The sequence below is a fragment of the Dacryopinax primogenitus genome, assembly GCF_000292625.1.
Source record: "Dacryopinax primogenitus strain DJM-731 SS1 chromosome Unknown DACRYscaffold_24, whole genome shotgun sequence".
NCBI lineage: Eukaryota > Fungi > Basidiomycota > Dacrymycetes > Dacrymycetales > Dacrymycetaceae > Dacryopinax > Dacryopinax primogenitus.
Window position 1 is genome coordinate 456,226 of NW_024467221.1, and position 22,084 is coordinate 478,309.

The window sequence follows — 22,084 nt, forward strand, 5'->3', positions numbered from 1 at the left end:
CGGAGTCGGCTAGGGATGGCATCGGTCCCAGACCGGACTTTGAGGACCGCGGTCCTGCCGATCCAGTCCAGGACTGGACCGTCCGAGGACCGGATCAGGACCAACACCTTTGGAAAATCTAGTTCAGTCCTGAACTGCGAAGGACCGGTCCAGTCCAGTCCCACGCAGCCACCATTTCGCCATGCACTTGGGCGCAGAGTTTGACAGTTTTTGCGTTGCAGGGATGGCGACCGGTCATGTCATGGTGTCTGGCGGTTTACAGTCTTGGGACCGTCCAGGACCGGACCATCCTGGGCCAAGATCGACTACCGCCAAACATCCGGGACCGTCCAGGACCGGACCGGACCGGACTGGACTGTTGCCATCCGCTGAGCGGACGATCGTGCGGAATGATTGGGGCGGCGGTAGACCGTCCAAAATCAACGTCGTCACCTGATGACTTTGGGTGGTTCAATCTGGTAACCTCGAAGGACTCGGATGCGCCGTTATCCGAATGGCTGGATACGTGTGAAGTCCAGCTCCACACGTAGTGATTCTTGTGCGACACGTTACGCTCCGCCTCGCGCCGAGCCCTCTTTTTCTCTTCTATAACTCCTAGCTGCGCTTCAGCCTGCTCCTTAATCTTGTCCCTTTCTTTCTGTGTCCCCGCAAATTCCCACGCAATGTCCAGCCTTTCGCCCTTGGCCCGCGCCTCACGATGCTCATACACTGCAGTGTCCATCTTTAATTTCGCGTCCTTCGCCACCCACTTGTCCCTGTCCTTGGTTGCCGCATGAAGAACCCTAAGAGCTTTCCTCTGTGCGCGCTTCTCCCTCTCGAGGTCGGCTGTTGCATCTCTAAACGCCTGCTTCGTTTGCGGATTGGTGTCCGCCTCCTTGTTCGTCTTGGCAGTGGCATGCGTGGCTGTCGCTTTTTCAACACGTGCTAACGAGTCTTTGTGCATTTCCTCAGCCTTTGCGTGGGCGTGTTTTACTCTTTCCCCCAACTCCTCATGCGATGCCACAGGCGGTTTGGAAGAGCTGCCGAATATCCGTGATGGGAACTTTGACACAAGCTTGTTGAACAAGTTCGGTTTTCCTCCTCCTTGTCCCTCGCCATCTCTTGCAATCAGGGCTCTACCATCACAGAGCTCTTCCGGAACATCCCTCTGTCTGAGTTTCGTGTCAATTGCGAGGGAATTTCTTGTGAGACAAAGATGATACGCACAGTATAGATATGTCACTTGATAGGGCAATATCAGACCGTGTCGGGACTGGAAGTGCGAAAATAAGAGTCGAAATAAGAGCAAGGAGCAGCAAGTGTGTGTGCATGATTAAAGAATTGTGAGAGATGACGGGCTGCGTCTACGAATAGCGGATAGGAGGAGTGGATAGCGTGGGTGTTCCGGGAACAGGGGCACAGTGTGACGACTGACCAGCATGTCGTGTCTGCTTGTGGGAGAACCATCCTCATCCTCCTTATATCTGTGAACCCAGACACACAACCTAAAACTGTTCATCGCACTGGAGCATGAGGAGGCATTCAAAGTAAGATGAGTTGGAAAAGGCTGGTTCCGAGCAAAACGCTGCGTACATATCGATGATGCTGCGACCAACTCAATCGCTCGTCTCCACAGTCATTGGAAATGTTAAGTTGTCGTTGCATCAGCCCATAACCCCCTGTTCCATCACCTTGTGAGAACATGATTAGCGAGTTAAGCCGTGTAGAATCAGAATTGCTTCCGAAGCCCGTTCTTGCCCCAGACTGCTGTGATTCTTTCCACCCACACAACTCCGTGAAATGAGTTCAACTAGCTCATGTTGTTCTATATTTAATCTTCTTGTACTCGATTACCTGAGCATCTGAGGGACGTTGCAGCGCCTTATGCCGTGTAACAAACCTGAAACTCACTCATGGTTTTGAGTCAGGCATCGCCCTCGCCGGGTATAATACATCAATGTCTTCTCGGCAGCATGCAACGCCCCGGGCGGCCACGTTATACATTTATCTCAATCATTCATGTTGGGGTGGATGCACTGGGAAGAGGTTCGCCGTTGTCAACAGGTTGTACTCCATTCTGACACCGTTCGGAAACGTCCACGCACACCGGAACAAAGCGGTTTCGAACCTCCAGATGAACACCGTCGCCTGCTCTCTTAACCCCCTTCATACAACCACCTTTCCTGGACCGAATGGATTATGTTGCAGCTCTCATGGCGCGCCCGTACTGGACCGTGGAACACAGCTCTACAATGGACACAGATACCGGCCTTTCATATCTCGCAAAGCATCAAAAACGAATGTACACAAAACAGCAACCCCCCTCCCAAATATTTGAAGAAGCGCTTCACTCACCCTCTGCACGTTATCGACGAATCCTCACAAACGGGGTGGATCTCCATCTAATCAGTCCAACTGGTGGTTGTCATGGGCCAGCCATACTCGAGCGTGGAGTACAGCCCGAAAATCAACACAGGCTGAGGCATTTCATATCTCATGTGTAATACATACAGTACATCCGCCAAAAGAGTGAAATATGAACGTACACTAAACGGCAACCTCCGTGGCCAATATCAAGCGCCGAACTCAGTCCCTGCACGGCACCGATCAATCCTCGCATACGCGGATCTCTCACAGGACCGCACCGCCGATGAGTATTCAACGGATCACGTCCATACCCTTGACCAGCTCGCCGACGATCCGCTTCGCCGCACTTTCCAGGCTCTCCATCCTCTCCCTTCCCACTTCTGCGATAATCCGTTTCCTCCCCCCAACACTCCTCACAAGTCCAACCTTTCGGCTGCTAAAGTTGACAGACAGCTCACGGAAGGGTATTTTGTCCCTCCCAACAGGTCCGTTCGTACCGACGGACACGACCCCAGCGCGGAGGGCGTACTTGCGTACGAGGTCCTCCATCCTCGCTCTCGGCTGTAAGAGCTCGAAGAGGTCCTTGACCCCCTCATGTCCGGCCTCGAGGTGCAGTTCGCTCTCGTCCCGGAGGACGTTCTGCCGGACTTGAAATGCGATGAACATGTCGAGCACTGCAGTTTCGCGCTGAGCATCTTCGGCCAGTGCGGGGAGGGAGGGACCGGAGGAAGAGGAGTAGGTGGAGGCGTACAGGGATGCGGGGGAGGAGAGGGGGTACGGGTTAGCGCTGTACGGTGGGCGGATGTGGGAGACATAGGCCGGAAGATAGGCAGAGCGCAGGACATGCATGCATGCTGTTTCTTCGTCAGGATGGGTGTAAGGATGGAGTAAGGTTGCGCACCAGTGTACCAGTTCCGTGAAACGAGTCGGAGGCTCACTGCGAGCCAGTACAGACCCCAACGGTAGGACTCTTCTGGAAGGTCGGGGTCGACGACTGTGTAGATGACTTGGAGGAGCACATGCTGTGGGAGATCGTTCAGCGTCGGCCTGTGATGGTACACGCTGAAAGGTGGCGGTGGGCCACGGATAGAGGTGGGACTCGCAGCGTCGTAGAACGGATTGAGCGGGGATGGGGTGGTATCGAAGGTGGTATCGATAGTAGGGGATGTGGGGGCAAGAGAAGCAGCGCCGGGCACTGGGAGTGGGCGGGCGTTTGAGTCGCGGTTGGCGTTGGGCGCTATGCGTGTGTATGGGGGAGGAGGAAATGGCATCTTGACGGGGCCGTCGATGATCATTGTGAATCTTGACAGAAGTTGTAATAAAAGTTGGAATCGTAGGAATTGAAGTAGAAATTCGAGTTGGAATTGTACAAGTTGGTCGTACAATTGATGAAGTACAATTGATGAAGGTGTACATTAAGGGATGTTAATGAATGTTCTGCGCATGGCGGTGTCGGCACCAGTGGCATGTGGGGCACTTTTCTTGGCACAGATTAGCACCAACACCGTCAACTTTCTATATGAACAGGAATAAAGGTACACATTTACCCAAGGAGCCCATGTCTCTTTATCTAAGTACTAGTACTAGTATGTACCGCATTCATTGAAAGGGACAGCCTGCCTTGAGATGGCAACTTTTAATTCTGTCTTGTTTCCCACACCACCTTCTTCTCCGCGAACAACGATCTCAAGTTTCCTTTGCTGTTTACGGGCCTGGCGGTTGGGTTTCTTCAGAGGCGAGAGAACTTGCTTTTCCCGAAAAGTCTCCAATGCCTTAGTTGGCTTCATCCTTTGCCAAGTTCTGCGCGTTCCCTACTATCATACGATTGACATCCTCCAGATGCCGCGTTCCTCTCATGTGTCATCCTTGCAACATCGTAGTTGTCTTTTGCCTGGTTCCGAACGGCTTGTGCATTCTCCAAATGCTTGGGGTGTCCCTCGAGCCAGGCCCTTCCAGCTTCTTTCTGAACACGATTTTGTGCGATGTTCAGTTCTTCTGCTTGAGAATGCACCTGCCAAGACGCAGCATGTGCGCTAACGGCTTTCTCCCTCATCTCGATTAGCTTCGCAGGAGATGTGTTGCCTGAGTTGATTTCATTCCTCTCTATCTGTGGTCTCATTCACGTTAGTGCTGTGAGAAAGGAGAACAGCCTGCTGCTCACATCAAAAGTTCCTCTTCGAAGAGGATTGCAGAGGGTGTCGGAATTGGGTACGCAAAAGTGGTCACCGATAAAGCGGCAATGAGAACTAACTGAATACGCATGATGAGAAGAGCTGATGGTTCGGTGAGAGCTGTTGAAGGGTGATAGAATCGATGGAGGATCGCTAAATGGCAGCATCTCCGTTCACTTTGTATGTGATGAGTTCATCAATTGAATGCAAGCGATATGGCGCTAGGACTGGACGGTCCTTCCTTCTGGTTTCCTAGGCAACATCCTTGCAATCACGACAACAATAAAGATATGACACTTGACAGCAAGGGAAGACTACACCGAAACTCGAATTGAAGGAACCCGCCACCGCTTCCCTCCTGCTCAACAGCATCAACAGCCCCTTCCGCAGGTTGCCAAACCCCAAAGCCCGCCGATGCAGCAGTTGAACGCTAGCGTCACGCTGTCAGTACGTCGAGGCAAAATGAGAAAGACGAACGCACGTGTTGTACACACACAGCAGCAGATGCCCGTGGCAGTCTGCCCACCCGAGGTGTCGCACTGGAATGGCCCGACCTGGCAGTTATAGGTGCCGAAAGAGTAGGAGATCCAGTTCCGGTTGTAGTCCAGGGATATGCCTTGGCGCGTCAGACAGGCACTCATACCCATGCCAGATGGGGAAAGGGACGTACCTCCACGCAGACGTAAGGGCTCAAAGGACATCTCCTCGACCGCCTTGGGCTGCTGGGTGACTGGGTTATCCTGCATCAGGGAGACGTTTGGAATGTACTTGTCCTAGAGAGTTGGGGCAGAAGAGCTGCTTCGAGCACCCAGTCCGTTGGTAGATAAGGCCCCGAAAAGGCGCCCCTTGGCTCAGCGCTAAACATCCGTCACAAAGAGTGAATTCGCACATGACAACAATGTCTGGCTGGGGATAGGAGACAAGTCCCTGCCAAGCCTACATGGTGGAATGCTGAGACTGAGGGTTCGAAGGAGGCGGTCTTGACTTAGATTAGTGCGCAGGGGTTCAATCTATGAATGCGGTCATCAATTGCTCCTACACACATTCGGGCCCACTCTATCTATATACTTTCCGTCCCGAGGCCGTCCCGCTCCAACAGCGCCAACATCGCCAGACACACCGGGTCTTGCGACAGGTCGGGCAGCGTAGCATCCTCTATCACTCTCGCCAAGAGACCGTCGAGGCATCGTCTGTTCTGGTGTCAGCACTCACAGGCTCAGCGTTGGTGCAAGAGTCAGCAGACCGTAAATGGTTAACCAATACTCCAATCCTCGTCCATGCTTTCATCTTAACCCATCTATCTACGGTGAGACCGCCATGAAGGGGATCGTTCACCACTTCCCCGCCAAAGAGAAGGATGCCATAGAGCGGCACCTCCGTGGCATCCCGCAAGAACACTTTGCTCGTCTCTGCCTTCGAGAAGTACGTGACATACGGACTGCGGAATGTTGTTTGAGAGAACAGGGCCGATTGGGGGTGGAGGAAGACGCGCGCCCCTCGCGAGTCGAAGAACTTGAGATCTTTCGCTTCGTGAGCCTTTTGGATTGTACCGCTCTGAACGCGCTCGAAGGAGGCTTTGGGGAGGGTAATGCGAGCGACACGTGACCAGAGACCTGCAAGAATAATGGACTTTAGCAGGTTGGGGTTCATCGAATTGGTGTTAAGGAAGGAAGAAGTGGGAGAAGAGGAGAAAGGAACAAAGCCAATGTCAGACAGCGTCGAGTGGAAGTCTTGTCGGAGGGAGGTGATGTCCCGCACTGTCGAGGCCGAGATGAAGTTCTAGTCAGGCGTCAGAACGAGCATCATCGTACGACATCCTAAACCTACCGCTTCACAAAACGATCGTATCTGGCTCTGGCCCTTCTGATCACGACATTTGGCATACGCATTGGCATCCGTCAACAAGTCACTGTTGGCAGTAACAAACCTCTGTCGCGCCCTGGATCTCAATCAGCTGGCGTTCCCAAGTTCTGGAAAGAGACATACAATTTGGCTTCGTCCCGTTGCTCCATTGGATTATTGAACAGCGGTTTAGAGGAGAGACATGCGACAACAGTTAGGATCGGGTCAAGACAGCGAAAGATTGCTGCAAGTATAAGCATCTGTGTCTCCCGGCTCAGCTCCCATCAAAGAAAGGAATGGAAGACAGCTATACCTTGGCTAATCGCAAGTCCATTGGTAGGAGTGCCTGTGGGACAGTATCAGACTCCATCAAGCAAAAGACTTCCCCAACTCACGAGATGACGGCCTAGAGCGGTGAGATTGTCGTGTGTATCAATCGCGCCTATCTCACGTAGCACCACCCAGGCCTGGTCTAATGCTGATATCTTGGGTGGACTAATAGCTCTCAACAAGAATGACTGCAGTGATCATATCAGCTTTGCCCACAAGCGCGCCGCGTGGCGTACCTTCACGTCCTCATCTTCTTTCGTGACTTTGACCTGCAAAGACAGTCGCTCTAGCGGCACCCGCAGCATCTCGGGAACGGAGAACGCGGGCATGTAGTCCTGTTCCATCCGCCGTGTGTAAATTTTCCAGCAGTCTCCCTTCTGTGTTCTTCCAGCTCGACCACGACGCTGCCGCGCGCCCGCCTTCGGCACCCAGCTCTCCACTAAGCGGGACAAGCTTGACTCGGCATCGTACTCGTTCTCCTTCACTCTTCCAGCATCTACCACATGTACAATGTCTGGGATTGTGATGGATGTCTCGGCGACGTTCGTGGCTACAACGATCTTCCTGTGCCCCTTCGGTGGAGAAGGGAAAACGAGCTTCTGCTCAGCCGGACTGAGGTTGGCATGAAGTGGAAGGATGAGGGCTGGTCTGATAGAATTCAGTGAGGTGATGCATTGCTTGATCTCTGCCACTCCCGGCATGAAGATGAGGATTGCGCCTTCATTAGGTGATGTATGAACAATGTGTTCGACAACCGCGGCAACGAGCTGTGAAGGGATCAGGTCGAATGGTCTTAGTCAGCGGGACTCTACATGCCTGATAATCGATGCGATCGGTACGTGATATACTCTCGAGAGCACGGATCTGATCTTCGTCTAATCCCATCTCGACGTATGGCATACGGTATGCTTTCAGCTGCTCGTCTGACTGTTTGGTCTTGGGCTTTGCAAAGGGCGGTCTATACGTGATGTGAGGTATGATGTCTTCCAAGTACCTGTTTTGCCCCCATCAGCCAGTGGGACGGGACAACACGATTACATACCGGTCTGTAACAGGATGCGTGAATCCAGGTATGGTAATAACTGGGGCGTTGTTGAAGTACTTCACAAAGACTTCCTGGTTGATCGTCGCTGACATGAGCACGACTTTGATCTTCGCACCTCGCTGGAGCATTTCCTTCAGCTCTAATAGCAGGAAGTCTGAGTCGACGGAACGCTCATGAACCTAAGCACGTTTAGGACCAAGAGTGCCTCGCGATGGCACTTGATTACGCACCTCGTCCACTACAATATGGGTAAATCCTTGCAGTCCTTCATCATTCGTGAGCATTCGCAACGCTACACCCGTGGTGACAAATAAGAGTCTCGTCCTGTCACACGCCCGGCTCTCGCCACGTATTGCGTACCCGACGGTGCCAACGCCCGGACGTGGTTCGCACCGTTCACTCGCGACGCGGCCTGCGACACCCAGCGCAGAGAGCCTGCGGGGCTGGGTGATAAGCACGGAAATGGGTTCGTCTGAAGGGGAGGAAGAGCAGAGGGAAGCATCGAGGATAAACTGGGGCACTATGATCACGTGAGCGTTCTGACAGCAAGATCTTTAGACAGTATGACGAACGTTGCGTCGTCTTCCCGCATCCAGTTTCTCCTACAATAATCGTAACCTTGTTCTTCGCAATCACGTCTACGACCTGGTCTTGCATATCCCATGCCGGCAGTTTTCGCCTCTGCGACTCCATCTCCTTGTATTCCCTCCCTTCCCTCAGCTTCATGAACAGCTCTCTCTCCTTCCCGTCGTCCAGCTTCCTACTTCTTGCAGTGCGCGGGAGTCGCTTGTCCATCACGACCTTGGCCAGCTCGACAGGTTTCGGAGGCAGGAACTGCGTAGGCTCGGGGAGCAAGAGTTCCACAAGCGCACCAGGATCGGTACTCTTGACTTCTTCTGCCCAGTTCGCCTCTAGCCAGTCGACCATCAAGCTCACTATCCCCTGTCCCTCCGTCAGGAACTCGGTCCATTCGGAACGCGCTACGAGACAAACGGACTGCGTGAGTCCTAAGCGGTCCCATGCTGTTATCTCCCTCTCGTTCTCGTTCTCGCCCAGGTCGGAGGAGGAAGAAGACGGAGCGACATAGGACGGCGGCAGTCTTGTATTGCCCTCCGAAGGGTAGGGATGCTCGGATGGGAGAAGGACGCACAGTTGGAGAGGCGAGCCGGGAATAGGAAGGGCGTATTCCGTCCCCTGGTCGTTCTTGACCAAATCGGGATGCATGCTCTGGAGGACCTCTAGCTCCTCTGCTTTCCTCTCCCCGTCCGGCAGGGCAATCCTTTCCCCGCCCTCGTCCTCCTCTAGGGTGACCTCGCACAAGCGCGCATTAAGTATCTCCAGTCCGTGCGAAACGCTGCCGTCCCAGTGGACGCCGTCCAAGCCTTTCTCAAGAACCTGTACGCCCGCTCTAGGCCAGCCGATCTCTACCAACCTGTTTCCAGCCCAGCGACGCCGGAGGGCTCCTTCCTCCGAATGCGAATGCGCGGCGGTGACGAAGGGTGCGCTGGCCCGAGATGGTTTGAAGGCTGGGGGGAGGAGTGGTTCTGGGGTGTGTAGGAGAAGGTGGGTGAGCGCGCGGGAAAGTGTAGCGGGAGGGGCGAGCGCGGCCGGGATCAGGCTTGGGGGGAAACCGAGCGCCTGGAGTTGGTCTGAGAGCACAGACGTCGCTGGTGAGCCACCGTCAGACGCAGACAGGTCGGTAGTAGACAACAAATCGGGGTACTGAGTCGTCATCTGCCAGGACGTTACGGCAGAGTGCCCCGTCATTGTCAGTTTGCTTAGAGGAGGAATGGTCAACTACGTACGGACTTGACCGTCCCTTCTACTAGAGCACGCAGGTCGGGACCCATGCGCACCTCGACCGCTTCATTCCACTCGCGCCATCCCTTCACTCGATGCCTACCTCCTGCACCCTCCATGCCTCCGCCTCCGGCCGTCGCACTAGCTCCCGCAGAGACAAGTGCGGCCAGCGCGTCGGTGTTCGCTGCCACCTGCTCTTCCACCCTCTTCTCTCGAGCGTGATCAGCTGCCGCTTGCCGCCTCTCTACCTCTTTCGCTGCTGCAAAGGGATCAGCAGACCACATCCATTCCTGATGCGCTGCGCTCCCGTGCACTTCCCGCCAGGCTTGGAGCGAGTTCCAGTAGTCTCTCGGACCCGCGGGAAGGAAAAGGTATACTCTGTCTTTCGAGAACTTGTGATGAGTTGGCACACCGCGCTGAAGAAGAGTGGGATGAGGCGCACTCGGTGAAGAGCGTACACTGCACCCCAGTGTTTCGCCTCCTGCGCGGTCTTCATCTCCAAGGCAGGTATGGGTCGGAAGACGACTTGGTCCATCCCGCCCTGAGCCTTGGGATTCCTTCGTCTCAGGGTGATAAAGCAGTCAAAAGTTCCTTTGCGGGACTGTTTCTGCAACAAGAGAGCGTCATGAGCATGAGCGTTTGAGGTAGGAAGAGTGGAGCGACGCACGGGTTCGACTAGCGGTTTCTCCCATCCGTTCTTCTGACATCTACCTTGACCCAAATGCTCAGTTCTGTTCCATACCGGTTGACGCCTGCTCCCCCGAACAAAATCATTCACCTCTCGTACAACAGGGCCAGAGGCGTCTTCACCCCTGGAGGGAAGAGCAGAGGAGCGCTGGCAGTACTTTGTTCGTTGGTTGAAGCGGTGGTAGGTGGTGTACTGCTACCCTTTGTGCTATTCCCGGCGTTGCCAGATTTGTAGATATGTTTTCGTTGCTGAGGTGGCATGGTCCGTGCGCAGGGAGAGGTAATGAACAGTTTGGAGATGCTAACCTGGGATGGCAAGGGTCCACGGCCTCATGAATACATCTTGCATCGATGCCAGTAGGCTTCATGCAGGTACAGTCAAATTCGACAGGAAAGTGTCGTCTCTCGACAGACAGCGTACACCCATGTTCTCGCTCAACTCCCATCCTAACGCCAACTCCCAACACCCCTCTTCGCTCTCCAAGCCCAACAACACGGGAAATGCCCGCACAGGAAAGGCAGCACAAAGCACCAGGGTTACAAAGCGCATACTAGGCCAAACAGGGCCACTTCTACAATGCCTACGATGAGCGTGACGAGGAGTACGCTCCACCCCGCTGTGCGGAATTCGCGCCCCCAGATTCGGTCTTTTCCTTGCTCGGGATGGGAATGGGGGTGGGTGGGGGCAGACGAGTGCATATGACGCTCGTGTGCCGATGAGGGGTGGACGGGTCCGGGGTCGGTTAGACTGCCTGTGCCTGTGAGGGCGGTGGATGCGTGCGCGTGCGGGTATGGATGCGGATGCGGGTGGTGTTCTGTATCAGACCGTGCACGGGAGTACTGGTCTGCAAAGTCGTGTCGCGCATTCCTGCGTCTCTGGAACTGGACAAGCAAGAGCAGGAGGGAGAGGATCACGTAGAGCAGTCCGACTGCGTGTGTGTATGAGCGCACACAGTAGAAGTAGAAGGAGGTGGAAGAAGACGCACTCCTGTAAAATCGGATATCAAACAGCTTTAGCACGAGCACGCTATACCCCAAGCAGGCGAGTGCGGTGCGTGAATATGAGCCCTCGAAGGTACGCAGCCGGGCACGGATCTCGACTTGTTCTGGGATGTCGGTCGCTATGAAGGACTGGCGGCGGTGGGCGTGGTAGGTGTGTGGTTTGGAATGAGAAGGAGAGAGGAGGGACCAGGAGGAGGGGGACATGGTCGTAGAGTGGATAGGGCATATGGGCAATGAGCGTTCAAGAGAAGTGAATGGATTTGAGCACCGATAATGATTACCGAACTATTTCACTTTGCTCATTATTGTAGTATTGTATGTTCTCTGTGTTATTGTACTTGCAACTTGATATTATAATATTTATTTCATTATATTAATTTACTTATTACAAGTACAAGTATTAATTTACTTATGACAAGTACAAGCGTTCATACAAGATTAGTACTGATAACGCGCTCCTAATCTCCGACACTTTGCATCCGGTATTTATCACCGACAGCGCCGAACATTTTTGGTCTTCATGTCGGCATCCCTGTCGCTCACTCTTTCCCTGCCCCTCACCGTCCAGCGACGACGACGACATCTCCACCTCCCCTTCGTCGTCCAGCTCGACAATCCCATCGCCGACGATGGCCTCCCCCGTCCTATGTCGGGCGTCCGTCCCGCTGCGGGGAATGATGAGCGTGGGAGGACAACGATCGCTCTATCTCGCACGACCACCGGTGCGCCTGTCCATTCACCGTAACCCTCTCTTACCCACTCACACCTATACAGCCAGCATTCTCTCTCCGTACATTACCCCTCGTCCCACCGTTGATATCGATGCGCAGACAACGCCCAGCTGTGGGAATACGCGCATTCTCCCTCTGGCCATTCACTTCCTCCCCTCCAGCTCCCCTCCCACCATCAAACGCAGCACATTCACCCGAGTCGACCTCAGCAGCGCCCACAACCCCCGAAAACATCCCCAACACCCCCTCACCTCCCGACCCAGTTGAGCTCTCTTCCGCAGCGTCAACACCACCCGTCGACCTCCCCTCGCACAGCACAATCCCCGACCTGAGCGAGACAGTGCCGACGATCGACCCCTCCTCATGGCCAGTGATGCACTTTGGCGACCTCGCCTCTCTAGACCTAGGCTTTTCCTGGACCCCCGCCTCCTGGGCCCGGGAAGGGATAGAACTCGTTTCAGCAGGCACAGGCCTACCCATGTGGACTTCCATCATCCTCCTCACCATCCTCGTCCGGTTCGCCCTCTTCCCCCTCGCAGTAAAATCCATGCGCAACTCCACCGCGCTCGCCAAGATCCAGCCGGAGATCACCCGGCTCCAGACACAGATAAAGAACTCGGCCAAGAAGGGCGATTACGTCAAAGCCAACCTCGACCAGCGGGAAATAGTCGCGCTCATGTCCGCCAACAAGGTAAAACTAGGTTCGACGTTCGTCTACCCTCTCGCGCAGATCACGGCCGGTATAGGCCTGTTCTTTGGTCTCAGGTCCATGTGCCTCAAGCCCGTACCTCAGATGCTCGAGGGCGGCACAGCATGGTTCACAAACCTCTGCGCTGAGGCGCACATCTTTGGTCAGCACGCTGTCTGGTGGGCCCCATGGACTTGGATAGGCCTTGACACCCTCTGGATCCTCCCTATGGCAGCGACAGCAGTGATGTACGTCAACTCCCGGGTACGTCTGCCTTTGCCCGCGTCGAACCGTGCTACATGCTCCATGCTAACACCGTGCCCGTGCAGTGGGGAGGCGACATCGGTCTCCAATCCCAGCAAGTCCAGAACATGCGCAGCTTCGCCTCCAACATGGTCGTCCTCTTCGCCTTCATAACCATCGTGCAACCTCAAGCCGTCTGTCTGTACTTCCTAACCAACAACGCCTTCTTGCTCCTGCAATCCCAGCTCTTGGCAAACCCAACCATCCGCAACTACTTCGCCATCCCTCCCCCTGCCCCGCCGAGCCTCGACCCCCCTAAACCGCCTTTCAGGTGGCTCGAAGCCCCCGGGAAGATCAGGAACTGGTTCGAGGAGCAAGCCAAGGCCGCAGCAGAGCAAGAAAGGGAACGAGTAGCCCAGGTCGTCGCTCGCGAACAGAGGCGGACAGCTCAGCAACCTGTGAAGTGGTTTGATCTCGAGAACGAAAGGCACGCCCAGGCCCAATCACATAAGCCCAAAGACGCAAAACACCCCCCGGACCGCGTAGCCGCCAGTAACACATTGCATGAAGTGGAGAAACAGAGAGAGAAGAAGATGCATGCGGTGCCTTCCAAGGCGGGAAAGGTGGTCATCACTGAGGAGAGCAGGCAACGGCGGGCGAAAGGAAAGCATATGCGATAGGTACTGTATGCGTGCGAAGCTGGAGCTGATGTAGAAGGCTTTGAGCTTAATGTGCTCGTTTAATGCGCGTATTAACGGGAATGTGCACTGCTCATGTCTGGATCGGGTTGGAACGGAAGACGCACGGGTGTACGATCACCAACGATCCGGAACAGGAAGTCGTTCGGGCCTCAGAGGGACCCAGTAGCGGGGTAGTCGGTCCTTCCAAAGGTCTGCGGGAGGGCAGTTTGAAAATGGGCAATTTGTGCCTCTGGATGCCCACGTAGCGCCTTCCACATGTGCAAACGTTAAGTGGAACATACGCCTAAGGAGGAAACGAGTGGGTAGGGATAAAGCGAGGAATTGCATGACATGAAAGTGCTGTATGTACGGTGTTCCTGTTACAGGACGAGGATGTCCTCTTGCGGGCAGAAGTGGGGAAAGGTAACTGAATTGGCTGGATGGACAATCATGATAGCGTCGTCGACGTCCTGCAACCCGGCCTCTTCGAGCCTGAAAGACGGACATGAAGGATCTGAAGAAGTACAGTTCAGTCGATCGTACCATTTCACCTTCGACATTCCATTCCCCTCACAGCTTTCTACGGCACACAACCTTCTACTGTCACCTGCGTCGCGTTTGTTGCCGCCTTCTTGCCTTGTTTTTCATAACACTCTGCGACGGGGCGAACGTCTGCCGCTCATCATGGCGATCACTCTCACTGCCTGCACCGGAGGTTACTCATTTTGGGCCCTCTTCATTCTTTGCATCCTCCTCATCGGCGCGCTGTTCACGAGCTACTACCTACAAAAAAGAGGATCAGAGCCTTACACGAGACCGTCGTGCCAGATTTTCGCTGTCAGGACGCTCTGCACGTCACTGAATATCTGGCTTATAATAGCAAAGTCAGGGCAGAAACGGCACAGTCACGCAAGAGGAGTCGGGTACAAAGCATCGCCATTAACTTGTTGGCCCTTCCGCGTCTTCTGATATGACACTACTTCTTGAATCTGCGCTTTGATATCGTGTCGCGCCTCCGTGATTGCGCTTTAGGCGCCTCTCCCCTCACCTTCATCATTCGCCACAGTACCTTTTCCCGGAATGACTCTTCAAGGGCCTTCCCGTACTACCTACGATCCTGCTCAGTCCGATCTGATGAGGAATAAGAAGGAAAACCCTTTCTTGTTCCAGATGCCTCGAGGTGAATTCAACATTGGCTCGGATTGTCCCCAAAAGAACAAGAACGCGCTTTATCGACTTGATGGCAAGATATGTGCGATTACACGCGAATCTGATTCTATGATCCAAGTCTGTCATATCATACCTAGCAGCATCGGTCCTGCAATTGTAAGTGATTCCGATTCTGCTTGTTGTATTCGTTTTCTGAATGGATTTAGTATCAAGCCTTCCGGAGACGGAGCCTGTTCATGAATGTACATTCCAGGCGGAATTTGATATCAAGTAATTGACCCATCCGCTTGCACGCAGATGTATGCTCACGAATTGACAGTGGATGCCAGCCTCCATGGCGCGTTTGACAGGCTTCAATGGACTTTCGTTCCTGCGCAATCGACTATCGACCATTTGAAATCCTACATCGAGACTCACGAACAACCTGAATACCATGATGTACGTGCGGCTGGCTGTGTCGTGTTCTGTGATCTTCTCCTGATGTTTACCATCTCACAGTTTTTCAATTCCGAGGACAGCACCATCCAGGCCAAGTGGTTTGCATATGAAATAGCCACGTTTCCGGACTTGGTCCGTCCTATCGTCATTCGGAAGCACCCCCCGACCCGACTACCTGCCCATCACTCCGAATTTGATATCTACGTTCCGAAACTGCTCCAGCCAGATAGGCTTGATACTCAATCAGTGTATCGAGATGCCAATGGTGGCATTCTCCCGACGTTTTACCATCATGCACATCCATATTTGGTCTGCTTGGCGGCATCGGCCCGATACCTGCAGAACGCGGACCGCCTCTCACCCTCACAAATCCAACGTCACAATTCGATATGCGAAGTGCTGGATGCGTGGTTGGATAAATGCAAGCGCATCAGAGACGACGAAGTTGATACTGATGGAGAATCCGTATTGGATGGCCCGGATGACCCCAATCCGCCCTCGAAAGAAAGCTTCTTCGACAATCCTTTCATCGACGAAGGATCATCATTCGACGAGCCGGGATCTGGCGGTTTTCCATCATCAACATCCGGTGCGAAACGGGTTTCCGATTCGGGCGCCGATCACGGCGGGAAGAAACGACGAGTTGAGCTCAATCCAAACTGCAATGTTGACGCCGTTGCGGAAGGTCCACCTACACTCCCTCTGCAGATGGCAAAACTTCATCCGTCCAATTTGTTGTTGTTGGATATGTTGCAGGATGCTCATGACTTCGAAGTCATAGAAGATCTCAATAGCGATGGCGCGTCAGAAGCTTGCTCTTGCGAATCCCATCATGGAGATCCCGGCCGGTGTGATCCACATGAAGACGTGGATAACGATACCCCGCCGCTCTGCGGTTTGCACGATGGTCAAGATTACGTCACACACCCTGTTTCTGTTCCAACGTGGCTGAACAGTGTCAAGGGCACCCCCGGAGTCATACCCTCATCCTCTGCGGCTTTGGGCAATCCTTCCTCATGAAGTTCAGCCACGGAATCATTGTTAATGTACTCTTTAGAATCGGTCGAGAGCATCCTATTCATACTTTCCCGTTTCCAACATGCGTTTCCTTTTCCACCACGCTTTCTCGTTTCCAGCATATATTCACCATTAGTTATGTACTCCACAACATCCACATCCGTCTGTGCATCTCGCAAGCTACAGTTCTTGTCGATCGTCTCATATATAATCATCAGTATCAGTGCTCAGCTAATTTATTGTGTCAGTTCCTCTCAAAACCATCACACGTTGTCTTATTTGTACCGTTTTCTCCTAGTCTATAGATACAGTAGCAGCGTAAAGTATTGCCCCTGTCCCTGAGCAAATTCACATATAACTTACGGTTGGAGGTAATGCACATACTCCAGTGAACTCTTGCACAATATCCAATACTGAAAGCTCTCTCCGGACAATAAGCTGGAGCTTCGCATACTTCTTTCTGAATTAGTCCCTTTCAAAAAAAGTGGGGAGACTTTCATTAGAAAATGCTTTACCTAGGCAAGAGGGAAGGGACAGTTTCAGCACAGTCAGGCCTCAAAGGATTAGAAACTGGTTGACTCAGGTGACAGAATGATCCAAAAACCAAGATTCAAAAGTGAGTTTATTTTCTTGGAAATGATTGCCAAGAAGTGCAATAACATGAAAATTATTGTTCGAAGAACGCTTTCAGTCTTGGATATAGTGCACTAGCTCCCTGGAGTATATGTGCATTATCTCCGATGGTAAACTATATATATGAAATCGCTTAGTGTAAGGGATACGTAGATATCCCCGTACTTACCATATACGGTAACACCGCCTCTAGCGCGATCAGATCGTCCAATGGACTTACACGTAGCGGGTGGCTGTAGGCCACCCTTTTCTCTCTCTCTCTTAGTACACTCACGTTGTATTACTACTAGCTAGTAATACATTGATCTAGTGTATGTATTGGGAGCAAAAGGGCATCGTAAGCCCTTTCACTCAGGGACGCGTGCAATAGTTTATGCCACTACTGTAGCATCAAGTAGCGTCTCCGTTTGCCTTCTGAGCGTGAGAACTCGTGTGAGTGGCGAATAGTTCGATATGCATGGCATGGTTCCCTCAGTGGGGCGTGGAAAGGTGTCTGGCTGTACGAATTGGTCAACCAAACAGGGCGTCGGATGCAATATTGAAACATGAATAATATTATATAAGTTGCACAGCCGCATGCATAGGCGTTTCGAATGTGTATATGGCACCTGTTTGAGGCCCATCTCCTTCCCTACCTACCTCTTCGCTCAGCTCAACTAGCTCTGGTCGGTAAACGTAGTGGAAGCAAGTTTTTTGGGCAACCGGTTGTGCCACATGGCGACGATCGTAACGCATCAACGTTTGACCGGCAGGTTCTCCGCGACGATGGGGCACAGTCATGCGCATGACTGAGTCTGTGACCGTAGCCAACACACCCGGGGGCTTCACCACCTCGCCTCGAGGGTACAAGATACATTCCTAGCTCAAATGGCTCTCCTCAGTTAGTCTCGAACCCCTCTCCCACCTACCGGTCGTGCTGGTCACCCTGGCATCAAACAGTTCATCGTGCTGGTCACATCTACCTTCCGCCCGTCTCGCCTCTTCATCTAGCGACTATACTTGTACATTACAACTTTAGCACCATGCGCGTTCCGTCCGTTCTTCTTTTGGCGATCTTATCGCTCTCAGTCTTTGCCCATCCGATCCTAGAATTTTCCGGTAGACAAGCCTTTGGCGAGGAATATCCTTTGTGAGCACCCGTTCACCGCACATTATGTCGTTGCAAGAGACTCGAGTATTGACATGACATACAGGCAGAGAAGCATCGTCGACGAACTGTATGATGACCAGGCACTCGTTGTGCGGGAAGGGGCTTTGAAGAAACTTGCCAGCAAGATTTCCAGCAGCTTTGGGTCGAACAATCAAAACTACAAAAAGCTTGCGCTCCATAACGAAAATCCCAATGACGCGACCAATAGATTAAGGAACGCAGCAATTAACTCTCGTCTAGACTTTCTCGACGCAGAGCGCGAGCGTCTGGGTTACCAAAGACGCCACGAAAACAGAGCCCATCCATCCAGTTCGCATGCGGAACAGGCAGGGAGTACCCCCAGGAAAAGAAAACAACTTGCTGCGGAAGCCAAAGACAAGGCGTACGACACTCATCACCAAGAATCAGTATGGAACTTGGGCAGAGCCAGGGACGCACACGCGAAGACCACGATCGACAAAGCTACTGCAAAAAAGCAGCTCGCAATCCTTACCCGTGCTCATCGAAAAGAAAAGGATCCCCTCTACAAATCGAAATTGAGCAACTCGATAAAAGAACAAGAAAAAGTCGTTAGCGAAGCGAAAAGAGCAAAGCAAGTTACTGGGGCCCAGGTTGCTGAGTGGGAGAAGTATGCAACAGAGAAGCCTTTGAACGACTTCGCCATCGGTAAATGGTTTTGATTCTGAGAAAAAGACGGAACTCTGCCATCATCACGAACGGACCAATTTCTCTTCCTTTTCCATGTTTGCATATATATTGGTGGGATGCAAAGCGAATTGTTCACCGAAAGATAACATGTATTCAACCCTGAGACGCAGTACTCTATAACAAGGGGCGATCTTTTCCCTCTGACATTGTCGCCCCTTCGTACCCCTAAAACGCGGCCTCTGCTCGTGCCGGCCTTCGCGGAGCCCGATTTAAAACTCCGACGGTCTCGCCACCCTTTGCCGCCTGTCTCGTAAAACGCGTCACAAAGACACGAGACATGCCGAGACGGCATTTGCCCCCTGCAAAAGCACAAGGCACCCTTCCTGCACGTGATCATCATAGAGATCTCCTTAAATTGCTTCCACTTTTGGTATCTGGCATGTCATCCAATAGTTCAACATGGCATGGTTTGGCTGAAAAAATTGGTCAACCAAACAGCATGTCACCGGATGCTTGAAACTGCATTAATAATTCAAGTTGCACAGCCACATCGATAGGCAAATGTGCATAGGGCAGTGAGGCATTACTGAGCCTGGGACTGTAAGTCGTTCCAATATGCCGCAGCCAAAGCCTCCCCCCAAGGCTATAAGATAGATTTGTAGTGGTCAACTGGCCTCACAAACTCCTCTCTCCCCTCCCAATTGTGCTGGTCACATTGCACTTCTTTCAAACAGTTCAGCATGCTGGTCACACCTACCTTCTTCTGTGTTGTCTCTTCCATCCACAGTTGTGCAAGGATATGCCCAGGCATGGGCATGCCCTGATCAGGGTTGTCATGCTCATCAGGGCCTGCCACCTGACATGGCATTCGTCAGGCCTGAGTAGGCCCTGCATCAAGTACACAACTAGTGTAATGCATGTAATACATAAGGTTCCATCAGACTGCTGGCCTCAGGGCAATGTAGACTGTGCTTTGTGAAGCTGAGCATCAGGGCCCAGCAGCTGGCATGACAGGGCATCTAGTGTCAGGTGGTGTCAGCATGCCCTTGACAGATCCCACCTGACACAACCAGGTCAGCTTCTGCCTTTCTGGGTGACATTGGTAAGACATTGTCAGTATGACTTCTCTGGGTCCATATTGGGTGAACCCTGGCATTCCTAGCCATCCTTGGTGACCCTGATGGGCAAATGCTCATGCCTGTGTCAGGTGAACCTGGCAGGCCATTTGTTGTCAGCTTTGCCAAGGGTGGGCCATCATCCTTCATAAAGACAACACATAAGCATTTTCAGGGCATCTATTAATTCATTTGCACCCTGATGTAGCTTGATTAGTCTCCTTCCAGTCTACTTTTATTGATGGCTTATGTCAATTGAGGATCATCCCACTCTGCTGCTAGCTCCACAGGACATATGTACTGGCCAGTCAGTGGATGATTGTACCCTTGCTCAAGTTTCTGCTGATGATCTAGTCCCTTTGTAGCCATGGCAGAGCCTTCTACAACTGCCAGGATATCAATAGCTATATCCTTGCATGTCAAGGTGTTGTCAGTGCAGCCAATGGCCTGGCTGCTTTTGATCTGCCCATGGAGTCAGCAATGTGCCAAGTGAACTCTCACCAGACCTACCCAACTTGCAAGCTCAGTCAACATCCCATGTGTGCATGATGCTAGCTCATCCTCAATCTCAGGAATTACCAGTACCATATCATGATATATCCTGATGTTTTCTTGTACTCTATGCCCACCAGGCAATCAGTCATTCAGCTCATGGCATCATGACAGAGGCAGGCCACTTACTCATCTTTGTCAATTTCCCCAACATCCTCCACTTCAAACCATTCCCTCCCATCTCTTAGGATTTCCTCCACATTACCAAACAGTGTGAGTGCTCTGCCAACATGTTTCCCACTGCTGCGAAAGGTGCAGCCTTCCATTCTATGAGTGTCAGGTCAGCTGTGTCAGGTGCTTGGGAACAAAAGGGGGGTTGCTTGGCATGCTTGGCAGCTGCATCCAACTCCTCCCTGTGCTCTTGCGCTTGGCTATGTGCTGTTGTAAGATCCTGATTGGAGATGCCAACAGGGAAGAACAGTTGGGAGAAGAGTGTGAGGATGGCAGGGGAGAGCCCAGAGGAGGGAGGCTGTCAGCAGATGACAAGGTCTGCACACCAGATAAAGAAGGTGGCATTGTGAAGTTGACTGGGCTTCCAAGGGTGGAGCTCATCCTGATGGAGGAATGTGGGTAGAAGAAATGGCAGCGGATGACCAGGCCCACTCACCATTTGTAGGGTGCCACAGCATGTCTCATAAACTTCCTTATCACCCATAGCATGCATCTCCATCATGTGTGTCAGGTGATATCATAACCTGACACAAGCCTGTCCAGCCAGGGCTCAGTCAATTGTGGGTGCCATGCCACCTGCAATTGCCTCCACACCCTCCACATGTGTGCCACTGATATGACTAATCAAGCTGACCTTCCCTGATGCTCGACTCCCAGACCAATCAGTCAATGCATTGGGGCCCCCATGTCATCTCATCTACTGGCCCTACCCATCATGTTTGGATATTGTTGCACCTGTGGATCATCATTTTCTGAGAGAGGAAAGCTTTTGGTCCATCAACACAAGTGTTTTGCCTATTATCTTCAGGTTGCTGAAGATCAGGAGGGGGCCAATGGATACGCTCTCAAATTGGCTGCCCACCAGGCTAGAAAAAAAGCCAGACTCCATTGCAGCACCATGCCAGAGTCCTCTTCTCTGCAGGATGGTCCCTCCCATCCAGACACAGTATGTTGGACAACTTGTGTCAGGTGGCTGCACCTGACACAACACCATATTGATAGGTACTTGAAGGAATAAGCAGTCCACCTACCCCTTTACTTCCTTTGCATGATGAATCAGCTACCACTCCTCTTCCTGAAGCTGCCCATTGGCACTATGTCCCAATTGCCAACCTTCCTGTTCCACTGCTCAACTAGCCCATGCCTGTGGACCTGACACAGTCCAGGCAGATCAATTGTAGCCAACTTCCTGCATGATTTTGGGATGAGCTCCCAGAGAGCTCAGCAAGACTCCCTGGAAGTACTCTGGCCATGCCCCTCACCCCTTCCCCACTATCTCAGGTCAATCTCAGCTTGGCACAACCACCTGACACATCCTTGTGTCAGGTGGTCCAGTCAACCAAATCCATGCTTTCATTACAGCCATGGTGTATGCAGCCCAACACCTTCGGCATTTATCAACTGTATGTCATGAAACCACTTTCAATACCCAATCTGCAACAGGATCTTGAAGGCTTACTCACTGGGGACATCAAATCTGCATTATCAGAGGGACCATGTTGGACAAGAATTGTACTGTGTCACTGGCTGAGCAGGAGACTTCCCTGCCTGAATCTACATCTCCAACACCCTCCAACAGTCAATCCATGCCATCATCTTCCAATGTGCTTCTTCACCAGCTCCTG

At 52.6% G+C, this 22,084-nt stretch overlaps 7 protein-coding genes across 7 annotated transcripts; 3 read left to right on the top strand and 4 right to left on the bottom strand.

Annotated features, from left to right (window-relative positions):
• Positions 1-256: 256 nt before the first annotated feature.
• Positions 257-1,310, bottom strand: DACRYDRAFT_112154 (uncharacterized protein; the record flags this gene model as incomplete). Its single annotated transcript, XM_040769353.1, has 2 exons — positions 257-1,151; positions 1,207-1,310. The coding sequence occupies 2 exons, from the start codon at positions 1,308-1,310 to the stop codon at positions 257-259; spliced, it is 999 nt and encodes a 332-aa protein (XP_040624100.1).
• Positions 1,311-2,426: 1,116 nt separating this feature from the next.
• Positions 2,427-3,617, bottom strand: DACRYDRAFT_85212 (uncharacterized protein; the record flags this gene model as incomplete). Its single annotated transcript, XM_040776722.1, has 2 exons — positions 2,427-3,200; positions 3,248-3,617. The coding sequence occupies 2 exons, from the start codon at positions 3,615-3,617 to the stop codon at positions 2,638-2,640; spliced, it is 933 nt and encodes a 310-aa protein (XP_040624101.1). The 3' UTR covers positions 2,427-2,637.
• A 1,960-nt stretch (positions 3,618-5,577) lies between these two features.
• On the bottom strand, positions 5,578-9,060 carry DACRYDRAFT_97319 (P-loop containing nucleoside triphosphate hydrolase protein; the record flags this gene model as incomplete). Its single annotated transcript, XM_040777442.1, has 11 exons — positions 8,307-9,060; positions 7,965-8,254; positions 7,732-7,913; positions 7,506-7,683; positions 6,926-7,456; positions 6,755-6,877; positions 6,673-6,705; positions 6,504-6,619; positions 6,345-6,456; positions 5,761-6,296; positions 5,578-5,707 (listed from the first exon to the last, which is right to left on the bottom strand). The coding sequence occupies exons 1-11, from the start codon at positions 8,956-8,958 to the stop codon at positions 5,578-5,580; spliced, it is 2,883 nt and encodes a 960-aa protein (XP_040624102.1). The 5' UTR covers positions 8,959-9,060.
• Positions 9,061-10,594: 1,534 nt separating this feature from the next.
• DACRYDRAFT_85218 (uncharacterized protein) lies at positions 10,595-11,427 on the bottom strand (the record flags this gene model as incomplete). The annotated part of the gene is made up of 4 exons (XM_040776723.1): positions 10,595-10,878; positions 10,951-10,969; positions 11,048-11,150; positions 11,208-11,427. 4 exons carry the CDS (start codon positions 11,425-11,427, stop codon positions 10,759-10,761), a joined length of 462 nt encoding a protein of 153 aa, XP_040624103.1. The 3' UTR covers positions 10,595-10,758.
• A 425-nt stretch (positions 11,428-11,852) lies between these two features.
• DACRYDRAFT_102582 (uncharacterized protein) lies at positions 11,853-13,638 on the top strand (the record flags this gene model as incomplete). The annotated part of the gene is made up of 3 exons (XM_040767644.1): positions 11,853-11,945; positions 11,998-12,906; positions 12,972-13,638. The coding sequence occupies 3 exons, from the start codon at positions 11,853-11,855 to the stop codon at positions 13,563-13,565; spliced, it is 1,596 nt and encodes a 531-aa protein (XP_040624104.1). The 3' UTR covers positions 13,566-13,638.
• A 1,007-nt stretch (positions 13,639-14,645) lies between these two features.
• Positions 14,646-16,193, top strand: DACRYDRAFT_18916 (uncharacterized protein; the record flags this gene model as incomplete). Its single annotated transcript, XM_040771406.1, has 3 exons — positions 14,646-14,891; positions 15,033-15,173; positions 15,234-16,193. The coding sequence occupies 3 exons, from the start codon at positions 14,646-14,648 to the stop codon at positions 16,191-16,193; spliced, it is 1,347 nt and encodes a 448-aa protein (XP_040624105.1).
• A 1,405-nt stretch (positions 16,194-17,598) lies between these two features.
• On the top strand, positions 17,599-18,653 carry DACRYDRAFT_102584 (uncharacterized protein; the record flags this gene model as incomplete). Its single annotated transcript, XM_040767645.1, has 2 exons — positions 17,599-17,952; positions 18,017-18,653. The coding sequence occupies exons 1-2, from the start codon at positions 17,846-17,848 to the stop codon at positions 18,651-18,653; spliced, it is 744 nt and encodes a 247-aa protein (XP_040624106.1). The 5' UTR covers positions 17,599-17,845.
• Positions 18,654-22,084: the final 3,431 nt, after the last annotated feature.